The following is a 15,985-nucleotide window of genomic DNA, read 5'->3' as shown; positions in this document are numbered from 1 at the left end:
AAATTCGGACCTCAAATAACTAATATTTTGAAATCTTTGCAACAAATACATAATTGAACTGTATTCACAAGCTGCATAAATGATTCAAGGGCAGCGAGTTTGAAATTTGGTCTAACATATAGCTCAGAATAAAAGGATTTGATTCAACTAAACGCTTTTGCTGTTTGTTATCAAACGAGTATTATATTGTAAACATGATACATGCATGCTACATTAGTGCTTCTAATTTCAATATAATTTATAATTTAATTATAACATAATAGCGAATAAGGTTGAAATGCTGGGAAGTTAACAATGTAGGTATCAAACAGCAAGAATTTTTTTTTTTTTTTTTTTTTTTTTTTTTTTTTAATACGGTAGCAATCTGGAAAAAAAAAGGGGGGGGGAGAGAGAGAGAAACGTATAAGTTGGACAGTTTCTGCAATAGACAAAATTCAAAATCGCATCCTTTTGCATATTATTCAATTTACAAACGCGGAATTACTCATACAGCACTCTGGCTATCGTAAGATTACTACTAGCCTGATTCCAATATAATAAAAAGAATCGATATTATTACAACATGTGATTAAAAATATGATGAATGATTGATTTCATGATTTATTTCCAGGACAGATCCTTCCACATTATGCAATAATACAGCTTATTGTTTTTCAAAATAAATATTAGCTTCCTACGGTTATGCACTCACTTCTCAAAACGCAAGTAGAAGTCTCGCATACTTTGGGTGAAGGTAGCTTGTGAGATGCGGTTGAGTTCAGCGTTCACATTACGCTGGATATCGGCAATGCCCGAAATCACATTACGCTGAATGTCGTCACTTCCGAAAACCGTTTACATTGCTTTCGATATCAGCAGTGTCCAAATACCGTTCACATTGCGTTGGATGTTGACAATGTCCAAAAACCGTTCACACTGCAATGGATATCAGTAGTGGCCGAATACCATTCACATTGCGTTGGATGTCGATAATGTCCAGAAACTATTTACTTTGTGTTAGATGTCGGCAATGTCCGAAAAACGCTTATATTGAGTTGGATGTTCAGCAGTGTTTGAATATCCATATGGCTCTACAAACGATGATTGACTGACTGACCTCACAGTCAACAAGTAGCAACAACCACATGCCAGCAATTCATTTACCTTATTTATTGATAACAGATTATAGAATGTGACATAGAGATAAGAAATATGCAAACTGCACTGACAAGATAATGCCAATCGAGTGGATTGTTGCAAACATTTGATTCGTAATATGGCAGTAAAGCTAGTCCTTCTAACGTAATAAAGCGAGACAAAAATGTAATGTGATCTTAAAATATAAATACAATAAAAATAAGAGAGGAACCTGGCAACAGCTTGATCTCGCATTGTCCATGCCTTCTTCACGATCTCGTCTTTGGCCCAGTCGCTGCTATCGACGTCTATTCGCAGATGGTCGCGTTCTTCTCTCAGAGCGGCGAGCTCTGTTTCTTGAACAGTTAACTGAAAGAGAGATATAGTATAACAACAAACTACACTGGATAAAAGTCAGCATAGAAATCACAGTGTTTGAAATAGGGAATCCCGCAGTCTGAAATTAACTGTTGCTTTTGCCTCGAGTATTTTAAAATAAGTGCTTTTATGATGCCAATGGTTTATAACTTTTCCATTTTAGACAAAATCTAATATGTTTTTCCCATTGATATAAAAACCTTCAGTACTTCTGAAATTTTTGGATTACATTTTAATATAGTTTTTCATTAAAAACTCTTATGGACCTTCAAATAAAATACCACTTTCGATTGCCTATTAAAGACTGTTATGAGGTCGAGTAAAGTATCACATCTCGTTCTCCAGTTTTACCCCAAATCTATTGAGCTCTTTTTATGAATGCAGAAATCTTCAATATGGAAAACATAAATTTTTAGAAGTTTGATAGAAGAGTTGACTTGGATGAAAAAATTGTCACACACAGACAGACATCATTTTCAAATCGTCTTGTAGGAATTCTAATTCGTGCTTATTCTCTGATAACATGCGACCGAACTTTTGGACCAAAAGCATTACCGCACTTAGCTATTTATATAGGTTGGCGGGAGGTAAAAATGCAATTATTTGTTTATTTTCTTTATTTTAAAACATGTAAGACATGATTTTTGCAGAAACAGATAAACTTCAAACATTTAAAAAAACATAATTATTAGTTAAAAGTAACAGTTCACACGGAAAACTAAAAAAACACGGAAAATTAAACGCTCAAAAGAAAATATAAATACTCTTAACAAACTTCCGGACAGGGAAAAATGAAAAATAAAACAAAATAAGATAAAAAATTTTTAGTCGGACCAAAGCCAGACGTTCAAAGTAATCCTTACAGATATTTTTTTTTTTTTCCATCCAACTAAATTAGAGTTTAATAATAGATATCCATCTTTTGAAAATAATCATTACACAGGGCATCGACAGAAGATTTTTCATCAACACAAAACTCAGTTTTTTATTCGAACTCGGAGAAGATGAAAGTGCCCCAATTGTCCTCCTTCGAAGATGCCTATTCTCACCACCATACATGTTCATAAGGTCAATGTGAACTTAAAGTGGCTATCGTTAGTGTTTTTTTTTTTTTTTTTTTCCCATTTACAATGTACTCCCTCAACCTAAAATTTGTCCTACATTTTTTATCTTTCATACGACACAAAACAGATGGAAGAAACTGTTTATCCTTCTAGGATTTGAAATTATTACAGTAGTTACATTTTCAGTTCTTGAGACGTGCAAGGAAATAACTGCGATTTATTACGACTCAGTGTCGTAATAAATCAAAGCTTGGCTTCAAATTGTTAAAGAAAAGGGGGCAAGGATTCCGAAAACTAAATAATTTAATAATAAATAAACGCGTTTAATTATCAACGGTCGATTGTTATAACGTAATTATTAATTGTTATTACAGATGGATATACACCGTCTTCACAGATTTGCTTACCCAGCCTTTATTTTCGCAACCGTTGGTCATAAACATATACTTCCAGTTATAAAATTGTTCTAAATGAAACAAAGATTCATATTTTTATATCTTTAAATTAAAAGAAAAACGAATTCTGTATCAAATACGAAATCTGACTTTTCATACTCTTTTCCGAGCCCTATATTTATATTTAGGAAAATTTTGCCCTTGTTATAAAAAGTAAAACACCAAGAATTTCACGCTCGTGTGACAAAAAGTCACCGAGATGTTTAATCTCAAAATTTGAGATATTTGACGTCATTTTGAATTAGCAATGAGGTGTCGGTTAATAAATAAATTAGGATCATTCGAGGTTGAATTTTTCCCTTCCATTCAATGGTATTGCATTTCGTGATTTACTAGTGTCACTAATTCATAATTTTGCTACATTTGGCAGGATGTTACGTACACATTATTACATTGTCCCTGTTTACATTTGTTCATTGCATTTTTGCAATTTATAATTTTCAGAGCCTGAAAATATATTATTAATATTCTTATTATGTTCCTTTGCTTTAGAACTGCAATCCAGTATTCTTACAAAAAATTCATTAAACTACAAATATTTTCTATTTTTGATTAATTAAAGTAATTTTGGAATTTGCTTGCGTGCCGATACCGAAGCCTGCTAATGTTTTCTAGAATATGAATTCTATTAAGATTTTGTGAATAATATCTCCATCACAGAGATCTGTTGCGATGAGTTTCGCTTTGAGTTTGTGTTTAATAGTCTTAGCAATTTGAAATGGTAATTAGTGATTCTGCTCTGTCATATTGAAAAGAGTTGTACCAGTCGTTTGCGAAAAGTTCAGAACTATAAAATGTTTCTGTTGAGAAAATAAATTTAACCAAGCTATCATCGGTTCTGTATGCATTCAATCCATTACGACCCCGTACGCACGTAACAATATAACACACTATTTAACATAATACTAAACATATAAGACATAAGAAAGCATGAATCAAATTTTACTACATCTATAGGAAGAAAAGTTGATGGCGTAAGTAGTAAACGGCGAAGAAGACAAAGGCATAAAACGTTTCTGTATGAAAGGGAAATACTGTTCCGTAAAAATATTAGATAGTTGTAGTCTTTCCCCCTTTTTTTTTACTTCTTAACATCACTCTTCTCTACCTGAGAATCACTCATCACTTTTTTCCATTAGAATTTGTTTATGTGATTTGTTTCTCTCTACGTTTTAAAATGTTCCTAAAAGCAAAATATGGCACTGTCATTCCAAATATTTATGCTACGGCTTACTACTGTTTAATAGGGGTGATAGCGTTCTATGAGCCTTTGCCCCTTACCCGATTTTGCACAAATTTCGCAGATCAAATAACTGGGAACAACTTCCCTTCCGTCTTTCTCTGAAGACATCTCCTCCACTGCATTTTGGAGTATCCTTTGTTGCCTGCTTATTTGTTTGTATCGCAAAACATTTTTCATTTGGAAAATGTATTGAGCTTATTTGTTCGTGATCAATGGTTCCACTGCAATCAATTTGATAAAACATGAATTGCGCTATAGATTTACACTAGCGGCTCAAAATTTGTTAGTATTATTGGTTAATAGTTGTTCAACAAGAATGGAAAATATTTCATTCTTCAGTTCCTAATTCCGTTCTGCTTAAATATTAAAGTAAAATTATTTCTTACTTTGAAACAAAGAAATACACATTACCTTTGTGCTTAATTTTGATATTTCTTCATTCTTCTCTTTCAGAGTTTCAGTTTTTTCTTGCAGCTCTTTCTGAAGTCTTTCCAGATTAGCCGTTTCTTCGGCGACCGATTGGCAAGCGAGGCATGGCTGCAAAAAATGAAGGAATTTTTAATTTAGCAAATAAACATGTAAGTGATGGACATTAGGCAGTAAACTTATTTAACTGTAGATAAGCTCAAAGTTATTTACCCTCTTAATTAAAATCTTTTATAAAGTTACCCATTTCTTGGCGGAGTTTCATGAGACTGCTCGAGCTTGGCTGAAATTTAACTAAATGCGCGATTGAATTAGCTAACAAAATGGTTAACTACTGATGGCTTAAGTCCCAAAGCTCCCAGAGCTGAAAGAGGCAATAATACTCGCCATCAAAAGCTCTCCGTATAACACTCAAGAACTCTGTTCTCCGAACCTCATTTCCATCCTGGTGAAAGCTAAAGGAAAATAGAAGAGAAAAAAGTATTCAGTGTTGCGTTAATAACGCAGGATACTCTATACCCTTCCTTTTATTGAAACGACCATTACTTTCTGTGTTTATATGGAAAGTTGTAACAAGTGGTGAACTTCACAAATCCAAGATGTACCAGTCAGAATTTTCCAGAGAAATAGCTGCCTACTTCCATGATTTCAGACACTTAGATTTGCTTAGATAAGCGTTTCGTGCGATGTAATTACTGAAATGCGATGAGCTAATAGAATGGCCATCTTCTTTTCCTGAGTATTTACCCTGCGTATTTGTTCTTCATTGGAGTTTTTTTGGAGATATTGTCAAAGGAGAGGTATTGAGTTTAAAAAGAACACCACAGCAAACATTCTTTCATGTAATACCTCAACATACTCATTCCTGTAAGCATAGTAGTGGATTAACGATTAAGCAAAATAAGCATCAAGAAAACACGCTTACAAACGTCCATGTCTTCTAAGAGATTCGAACCTGGGTCCTTTGGTACGGCGTCAGTAATCAGCATCCTTTCTGGGCGGCGAATGTATGATGCAGCTAAACTGAGGCCATAGCGAAGGAATGTAGAGAAAAGAAGCGTAAATATAACACTCGCACAACGATTTCTTCGAGCCGACCACTTACACGTGTGCATCTTTATCTTCTCTGATTAACTACGGTTATGTTTGAAATCTATGATAATAATGAAAACTAGACTGTCATATGAATGTTCTTAAGAGATCTTAACCTAGCTCTGAGAACTAGACTATAAATCTGTTTTTATTTCATCAACCAACATGGTAATGAGGAAGTACGCTTAGTAGGTAAGGAGAAAAATTGACTGTTAGGGCGTGGTTTTTAAGAAGGAAAGATAGTTATTGACTATCATAGTTTATTTGCGAATTTAATCCGAAGTCCTACACTTCTTTTATAGACAACGTGCATTTTAAGAATTTCAGTTCAGGGTATACATTACCATATCTGGGCCCTGAGACAAGAGGTCTTCAATAAGGCTCTTGAATTCTTGCAGGAGGTTGTTGAACATACCAACTCGAACTTGGTTGGCCTGGATTTCTTCGGGGGTAGTGGAGGAGATGCCGCTGTCAACAGACACATTGTCCCTCCGACGACGAAGTTCCAGACACAGCCGCCTCAGCTGGTGGTAAATGTCGATTACTTCCTGAGCCAAATGCTGAAAGTGAGAAGAATATCGAGATTAAGAATCGCATTTAAAAGAAAAAATGGGGGAAACTTATATTTCTCTCTTTTTTCCCAGACGATCGTTAAGAGTGGCTGAGAAACGATTTCGCTTTGGTATGGATTTATGAGACTAATACAACAGATGCAAATTCAGTATAACGAAGACTCGATTAGCACTTGATCACTAAATCATCGTAAAATGAATAAATCCATTTCGCAACATTGCATGATTTCGGACCCACAATGTACCAGGCAAGTATTAGGTCACCCCATAAATACTGCAGGTTTTTTAATACACTTCTTTCAATTTTTTAATAAGTCTTTTGATTTCAAGAGCGATTAGATACAGGTATCTCTTCTTTAGACAGATGATGGCAGAAGATATCTGCCAGTGATTTTCCGAAACAAAACCAAGCATATCAAGCAATACAATTTCCCTCGCAATTAAAATGCTGTAAAGTGCCTATTTATATGTTTCCAGTTATATTATATTAAGTTAGTTAATTTTTTATTAATTTTGATTATGCTATCAAAATAGCATTGGCAAAGATGATCGCATTAAATGGCGCCTACTGTATTGCATTCTCCCGAGTGGCAACAGGCTTCTTTTATATCTCTGAGTTTTTCTGATTAAACTTGAAACACAAAAAGTTTACATTTCGTCGAGAAGCTATATAAAGCTTTCATATCTAAAAAGTTTGTTGAATTCGCAAAAAATGTGAAATAAATAAAGAGAAAATTCGAAATAAAAAATTCCGGTTTCGAGGCGCACATGCTCGGTTGGAGGATTATGTGTATTCAAAATTTGACGGTTTAAGGTACCACCGATTTTCCATGGTGGAAGGAACATTCTCAGACTCTTCATTATTTAATAAAGTAGAAGATAGGGTGCAAATGTTTACAAACACTATAACATGGTACATAATTTATTTAAGGAAATAAATAATTAAAATAAGTAAATATTTATGATGGAGTACCTTCATGTTTTCATCGCCTTCAGGGAACAACCCAGCAAACGGTAAGACTAGATCATCACATTCTATGTCATCATCCGGCAAGCGATTCTAAAAAGATAAAAAAATAAAAAATAAATAAATAAATAAATAAATAAAAAAAGACAAGTTATTAAGAAAATATAATTTGAAAAGTTTCAGATTTTAACGATTGCCTAAACGGGCTTGCTAAGGTTTCTTACTCTCTCGCTGAGCTCGTTGTCTGCTCTTGCACTCCTTCCTACTAATCTTCTTTATTTTTTCTTTTTAACTTTCTTACTAAGCATCGTTTTCTTCACACTTGCGTAACACATAGTTCAACAACAAAATCAAAAATTTGTAAAAGCTGCATGGCAGCATATAGTTAGAATTCTCGTTGTAGTGTTAAGTGTTGAATACATTTTTGTATTTTTTTCAGTCTTTTCTCAGTTGAAATTAATATTCAGTATTCATAGTAAGTTGGTTAACTTTTTTATTATTAATTTTTTATGTGTTAACTTTATTTATTTAATATTACGTTCTTCCCACTTACGCCAATATTCTTAAGAACTGTGTTGCTCTTAAATCACTCACTTTATTGCACAATAACATTCTAGATTGAAGTATCTTAGGCTTTACTGAATGGCAACATGTTAGCGTGTGGAAAATAAAAGTATTTTATTTTCGGCTGCAACACATTGCTTTCATATAGCCGAATTTGTTAATTAAAATTGAAAAACAAATTGTGTCAAGAGGATTTTGGTGAGATTTGGCGACTTTTCGCCAGCTTGGTTACATTTGAGAAATTCTTAGTTAAAGATTTTTCTGAAAGTTTATTAAATTTCATGAAAGTATTTTTTCTCTCCCTTTAAAAGCTTAGTTATTCAAAAATTTTCGGCATAGCGGATTCAGTAATTTTGTTTCAGCAGAAGAATCGTTTGCAATCAAGATCATCCAATCCATTACATAAACAAAAGACTCGGATTTCCAAAGATAGAACACATCGGCAGTACATATGGTTACAATGAGCTGGAATGTAAATAACAGAAGTAAGTGAAGTCACTTGTTTGAAAAGTTTCTTAAGTTTAAGAATACTCGCCACGATTAGCTCGACCAAGAATCCGTACAAAATATGTTTCAAATAATAAATACAAAAGAATATAAAATAGATGAAGCATTTAATAGGAAAATTCCAGTAAAAGCTGAATACACAGACTAAAAATAAAAATAATGAATGGAATACAATTATATTAATAAATTAGTAAATAAATTAGTCCTCAGAGGAAAAAACTGTGTACAGCAGAGGATGAGGAAAATATTTTTAAAATTTTCCTAATCTAGCCCAAAAATCGAGGAGGGGAGAATACGCGAGGAAATACGATATATAAGATGACCTCAAAGCGTATGCGATCGGTGCGGTCGCACCGCGCCGCAGAATTAGCACCGAGATTGAAAGTCTGATGCCGGCTCCGGATACCCCATACATATACTGGGTTAGCAACATAGGCAGGATAAACGGAACTGATGATTTGCCGCCCTGTAATTGGATCACGTGACTCATACTTACAACTAAAGACAAATACATACTCATAAGTAAAGATAACAGGGTAGGTCTGTTGTTAGAGATACGGCTCCACTAAGTCGCTTGTAGAGAGAATACTTCAGTTTTCAACTTCCAAGTAGTAACTTTTATAAAAATATGAATAGTATTGTGCAAGCAGAGCTGATCACAAGTACATTGATTAATAAGAGAATCAAAAATGCTTTTTTTACAAAGATGCTGAAAAATTTGCATCATTTAATCTTTGATTACACTTAGAGACTCTGCGTGAGAAACCTTGAATAGATTATCTATGCGTTTCATGCAATACAGTAAACTCTTGTTGAACGCAGGAAATTCACTTTCCCCAAAGTTTACTTTCGATGAGGAAAATATGTTAAACATAATTCAGATTAAGGAAGCATATATAATTTAAATACATTTAAATATTGCTATAATTAAAAAGAAAAAGCCGAAACAATTGTTAAATGAAAGGATTTTTATGATTGTTTAATAAGTAGATACATGGCCGCCATTATGTGATTGCATGAGTTTCGGTAAGTACTTTTTTGCAATTTTCAAGTTATGTTTATATTTTGTATATTTGGATATTGTGCTTTGCTTGTCTGATTTCATGCATTTTGCTTACAAACGTTTTGTTTTCTATTAATTTCAGTGAGGGATTTTTCTGCTGTTTTGTGCGTGCTTTATTATTGTTTAGTTAATTTTGTTTGATTTTCTGTATTGTTTATCATGCCTTCATCCGTTAATCGTTTCACTAAATTACGCCTGAAACGGCAAAAATTCCTGAATCATCTTGACTTTTTACTTAAATGTAAATATAAAAAATTGATCCCCAATTTTATTCAAATCAAATCTAATCGAAAACCTTCGAGTCGCGTTTCAAGAATTCTGTTAAATTGCAAGCTTGCCTTACTTCGGTCCGTCATAAGGGATACACGTCAACAATTGTCCAAAATTGAACGTGAACTCTATAAGCTTCATCTGGAACTCGCTAAATCATATCCAAAATTCACTGCCCTTGAACAAAAGTCTTGGTCTAGAACGGAGAATGCAGTTAACCGTCATAAAAACAGCCTTGCAGTTAAATTCGAAAAACTTCTTTTACAATCTTCCAGTTCAAGTAGTTCAAAAAATCTTCCCATTGTAAACATCAAGCCAATAGTTAATATTTCTAATGTTAGTCTTTCAGAAGAACAAGAGAGAATTCTAAAATATAATTTTAACTTCTCACAAACCTGTAAACCCTCGATTACAAAGATTTGGCTCCTATCGAAAAAGCTTTCAAGTTCAGTAAAGTTTCAGATTCACAGAAAGAAATGATTAGGCATCTTATCGCTCATAATGTGAAATTCAATAATAAACCTTTGAAACCAAATCTAACTGCGAGAGAAAGAGCTAAATTGCGTGAAATTCATTCTAACCCGGATATTATTATTTCAAAGGCCGACAAAGGTGGCCAGATAGTCGTCATGGATAGGAACACTTACATCGATGGTGTCACTAAACTCTTAAACGAAGGACCATATAATCCGATCTCTAAAGATCCTTCACCTTCGGACTTGTCAAAAATAAAAACTGCGATCAAATCTTCGCAAATCATTTCAGGCAACTTAAAACATTCACTTATCCCATCTGTTGCGAATTGTGCCAGATTATATGCTCTTCCAAAAATTCATAAAAGTGGTATTCCTTTCCTTTATTTATTGTATCAAATTTAATTTAGGTACTGCCTCGTATCCATTAGCTAAATATTTAGTTTCTAGATTTTCAACTCTATTAGACAATAACATTTACACCATAAAAAATTCAATAGAGTTTGTAAAAAAAGTTAAAAAATTTCTCCTAGTAATTTACTCATGGTTTCTTTTGATGTAAAATCATTATTCACCAATGTCCCAGTGGAGGGTGCATTAAGATGTCTAGAAACCAGACTTCGCGAATTTCATTTCTCTTGCATCGAAATTGATGAGCTAATTTCTCTCACTCAACTCTGTTTGAAACAAACACATTTTGTTTTCCAAAATAAATATTACAAGCAAACTGAGGGATTAGCCATGGGAAGCCCCCTCAGTCCCATCCTGGCTGATATCTACATGCATTATTATGAATCAAAATTGTTTGAAACTTTAAACTTCCCGGCATGGTTCCGCTACGTAGACGATACTTTTACTCTGTTTGAAGGTAATAAAGATGATTTAAATAAAGTTCTTTCAACAATGAATTCTATTGATCCTGCTATTCAGTTCACTTTTGAACTTGAGACTTGTAATTCTCTTCCATTTCTCGACATTCTGGTCACACGTAACACATCCAACTTCAGTACTAGGGTTTACCGTAAACTTTCATCGGTTTGCCTTCCACCACACTTTAAATCATGTCATCCGACTAAACAAAAGTTAGCTTCATTTTATTCCTATGTTTTCCGTGCTCTTCAAGTTTGCTCCTCCAAACTAGGCCTTGATGAAGAACTAAAGTATTTAAAAGCAATAGCTATTGACAGGGGCTTTCCACCCAACATTATTAATCAAGCAGTTAAAAAATTCTCATCTCAACACACTAAAAAGCACACTCTTGTTTTAGGAGATTATGAAAATTCTGTTGTCATTCCCTTCTTTCCATCAATTAGCTATAAAGTTGCACATATTTTGCAGAAATTTAACTTTCGGGTTGTTTATTCTCCCATCAATAAAATTCCGAGTTCCATACTCAAGGAACCCATTCCGGATATGAATTCATGGGGTATTTATAGGATTCCTTGCCAGTGTGGTTTAATTTACATTGGCCAAACTAAGAGAGCCTTAAAATTTCGCGTCAAGGAACATGAGGCATATGTTAGAAAAAAGGAAACACAGAAGTATTCTGTTGCTCAACATTGTTGGTCCGAAAACCACACTTTCAGTTTTTCTGCTGCCAAAATTATTCAAAAAACATCTTCCATTGGAGAACTGGATTTTCTAGAGGCATTTCACATTCATAATAATCTTTCTGTTCTAGTTAACGATCCTAATTCCAATCCAAATTTGCCTTCGGCCTTTAAAGAAATTATGTTTTAGTTCTGGTTTCACCAACAGATGGCGCCACTTGCTTATTCTTGTCCAGGCTATCTTATCTTATCTAATCATTATTTCCTATCTTGTTCATTTGCGGTTTTGCAGTTGAAGATGGTGGTTCGGTAAAACCATCGAAACTAGTCCTGTGAAAATTTTGTAACTATAACGCTGATTTTTGTTGTTTGACTTCTGAATTAGTATTTATTCGGCGTGTTATTGTGTCTTAATTAAGTAGATACATAGTAAAATCAATTTACAAAAGGTACTATTATTTGCTTGGGACAACCACCGACGCAACTCTTAAAAGTTTCGCGGTTAGAAGCGCAGAGTTTTTCAATACCTGTCATAACTGTCCTCTTCTTTCTTTCTTTGGAACAATCTCCATTCTAAAACCAGATGGATTCTGCGACTTTTTCAAAAAATCGTTAAACGTCTTTTAAGTTAAAAATGCTTCTTAATTACTCAACTTTCAGTATCAGCTGGTGTTATAAGGTCTTTCACTTTTTCATTCATCATTTCTCGATTAATTCGTTGACTTCTGCTTCCTGCAGTGGCGTAACTACAACTCTTGGGCCTCTATGCCAAAAATTTTCCTGGGCCTCTTTCCCAATAAATTTAATGTACTTAATAATAATAATAATAATAACATTATAATAATAATAAACGCGAAAAGTTTTAAAAAAATCAAGGATTCCAGGAGGCAATGTTTTCACGATAATTTTTATCACATCTGGATTAATTGTTAAAAAATAAAAGCTCGTTCTTAGGGAACCAGTTGAAAGGTACGTAAAATAAAGAAAGAATAAAAAGGAAAATAATTTCCCTTTACCAACTGGTAAAATGAAAATTTGCTTTAGTCTGGGTATTTGACGTCAGATGATTTTAATTCAGTTACTTAAGACTTTTTGTGTGAGTGCTAGAGACAGATTTTTCTCTCCTTTCACTGAGATGCATACTGATAATAAAGGAATAAGTCTATATATATATATATATATATATATAAAGAAAGATGTCGACATATAGCATTAAGAAAAGGAAGAAAGCCTAGATTTGCGGAGATTTTTATATAAAATCCAAGAAATTTTACATACTAATGTTTTAAATTTTTATATTAAATCTATGTTTTTTCGCTTAATTTAGCAAACTTATAATTAGTTATATTATAAACTGACAGACAAGATAATTGATAAATATACAGAAAAGCTATTACATTAATGTATAGTACTCTGTGATTTACTCAGCTTACGAACATGATTTATACGATAATATAAAAGTAATAAATAAAAACTTTTATAATGTAAATGATACATTTGTTAAATATAAAACATATTTATCGTAAACTTCACAAAGAAAACCATTTGAGCATAATTTTTGTAGAAAATATGTATGGTAAAGTTTTTTTCTGTCTTTTTAAATTACCTTTTTTTAAACTAAACTACTTGAATACATGATTTTTATAAAAAATATGAATGCTAAAGTTTTTTACTGTTTCCTTTTAATTTTCCTCAGTCCGTACTGCTCTTCTTTAATTTTTTCCTCCCTCAATAAGTGTAATGATAACATTGGTGGCCAAAATTCATCATAAAGAAAAAAATCCTTCTTTTAAAATTTGCGTCTCCTAACCTTCCTTTCCACAAAATTATTTATCAATACTTGGACGTCCATTTTCTCAGCCATCTCAGTTTCAACGCTCAATAGTGAAAGGTTTGACAACCGATCTTGTGTCATACTGTTTCTTAAATATGTTTTTATTCGTTTCAGTATTGAAAAAGACCTCTCACTCGTGGCTGTGGTTACAGATAATGATAAATACAATATAAGTGAATTGCATACTCCCGAATAACTGCTTGTGATGTCATAATATTTTACCATTGCTAATTTAGCTAAATCTTTAACGGATTTCAAATTTTGGATTTCTGTTCTGAAAGTATTTATAAATAATAAAAGTTGTACTTCCAGTGCATATCTTGCATATTAATAGAAGCGCTTTTTAGATGTTGGTGAGCTCCATTCAAGTCGATTGATTTTCGATTGTCGAGCCGATTGATTGGTTGATCGATCCTGCACTACAGCGCAGGACGTGTTTAAAAAATTTTGTTTTAAATTTTGGCCTGTTATGATGTTTCTTAATGAAGAGAAGCATAGATTATATTTATATTTCATATTTATCATAAACTTTATAATGAAGAATTATATTTGAGATCACTTTGAAATTTAATTTTAAAGAAAAACTTCTCTTTGTTCTCGCCATAGACTAGAGAAATGGCATTAGAATAAGAGCAAGTTTAAGTTCAGTGTACTGTTCCAATTTACAAGTATACTTGAGGGGTAGCGTTTCACACTTCAATGCAGCTGTTTAACGAAGAAAGGGACCCCGCCTCCACTATAAATTTCCAGTGTCTTCCCAAGTTGAGTCGCAGTAAAACTTTCATCCGAGACTTTACTGTAAAGATGTCCATTTCCCTTTTAAAACGCTGAAACATCTGTTTTTTTTTTTTTTTTCCCTTCAGTCAAATTGCACTATTATAATTGTCATATTCCAATGATACATGAATGGACCCAGAAATGTTTAATAATTTACAGTTAAGCTTATTGACACTAATGTATATTTGAAGATGCGTACTCACACACTGTCGCATGGGTTCTAAAAGTAGTACACATAAATACTCGTTTAGGAAACAAGTATAAAGTTTCTTAACAATTAGTAAAAATAAAATTGTATGAAACAAGTTTTGCGTACTTCGTAGAGAAATGCGCAAACCTTCATGTAAAAAAAATAGTTTTGTTGTACCCCTGGTGATCAGTTAGGAAAGCAGATATATTTTAGGAGCATTAATATTTATGATTATTGTTACCTGTTTTATTTGCGTCTTAGAAAATTATTTATGTCTCAGAAATTAATGACTTCAGCTTTCTAGTCTTTACATTGCTTATAAATTAAGCAGTATCAATTTTTTTATCTTAATCATTAATTTATTAATGACAAAATATAAAAAATAAATATAATGTATGGGAACATATATTAACGGAAGCTATTTATGTCTTAGAAAAGTTATGCAGTGATGCCGAAATGAAAGAGAATAATGTACAAAGGGATTTTATGAGTGAAAAACTTACTATTAGAACGTGTTAATTAATTTTTTTAATTTGCAAAAATTATTGAAATATTGCAATAACGGGGGAGCATTCTTTTCTTAAATATTCCATTCGTTTGTGTAGTGAAAATAGCAATGTAATTCGCGTTCTTTCAGATGCTGAAATGCAACTTAAAACTATTAGGGCAACTCTGCCATTGATATGTTTAATATTTTCAGTAATTAATTTATCAAAAATTACGAAGTAGTATATACTTATAGTTGTGTGATGCCATTTTTATTATCATTATTATACTAATATTGATGATTTCACGTACTGAATGCTGTGGAAAGTAAATTAAAAGCAAAAGTAAGTAAATTGTAAAATTTAATTTCAAATAAAGATTAGAAAGTACTCCATGAAGGCGTTCTTCCCCTTAGGCAAATAGTCCTCGAGTGCTTTATTATTATATAATAATTCAATGCCGTTTAAATAACGTACAAATTATTGCCCATTACTTAATTATACGCTTAAATGTTTCACGTTGTTAAAATAAATTGTAATTTATTATATTTTTTTCAAACGAAGAGAGATTAATGTCTTACTTTCAAAACAAATTTAATGTCTTCAGAATTATCTTTTACAGATAAGTGTGAATTTTTGGTAGATGGGTAATTTACAGGTTAAGAAACACTACAGCTCTTCTCTTTTCTAAAGCAAATCAAGTAAATCCGCAAACGAGATCTGTGCTTTCAGATTTAATTCTTGATTAGGGATTTTAAAGAATTCCTAACCTGCATTTTACCTGCAATGTGAGAATATTTTGAAAATTTTGATATGAAAGATTGGATAAATATTTATTATCCAATCATGTCAACGCGACGCATGCGCAGAAAGTTTGTAGCTTTGAGGTCCGAATTATAGATTATTCCGGATTATGGGTGTCCGAATTAACGACTTTTGACTGTATATGAACACAATTA

The 15,985-nt window shown here is 32.7% G+C and overlaps 1 protein-coding gene across 1 annotated transcript in view; it reads right to left on the bottom strand.

Annotated features, from left to right (window-relative positions):
• LOC118193848 (bicaudal D-related protein homolog) overlaps positions 1-15,985 on the bottom strand; it is a 287,866-nt gene that overhangs the window by 32,127 nt on the left and 239,754 nt on the right. Inside the window, exons 6-9 of the mRNA XM_085818676.1 lie at positions 7,320-7,406; positions 6,119-6,334; positions 4,668-4,793; positions 1,349-1,485 (exon numbers count right to left, since the gene is read on the bottom strand). Coding sequence (XP_085674802.1) covers positions 1,349-1,485; positions 4,668-4,793; positions 6,119-6,334; positions 7,320-7,406 — 566 coding nt within the window. The remainder of the gene's footprint in view (positions 1-1,348; positions 1,486-4,667; positions 4,794-6,118; positions 6,335-7,319; positions 7,407-15,985) is intronic.

This window comes from Stegodyphus dumicola, chromosome 1, assembly GCF_044657685.1.
Source record: "Stegodyphus dumicola isolate Sdum_Otavi_A_Nest chromosome 1, ASM4465768v1".
In the NCBI taxonomy this organism is placed as follows: Eukaryota; Metazoa; Arthropoda; class Arachnida; order Araneae; family Eresidae; genus Stegodyphus; species Stegodyphus dumicola.
This window is presented reverse-complemented; position numbering and strand designations above follow the sequence as displayed.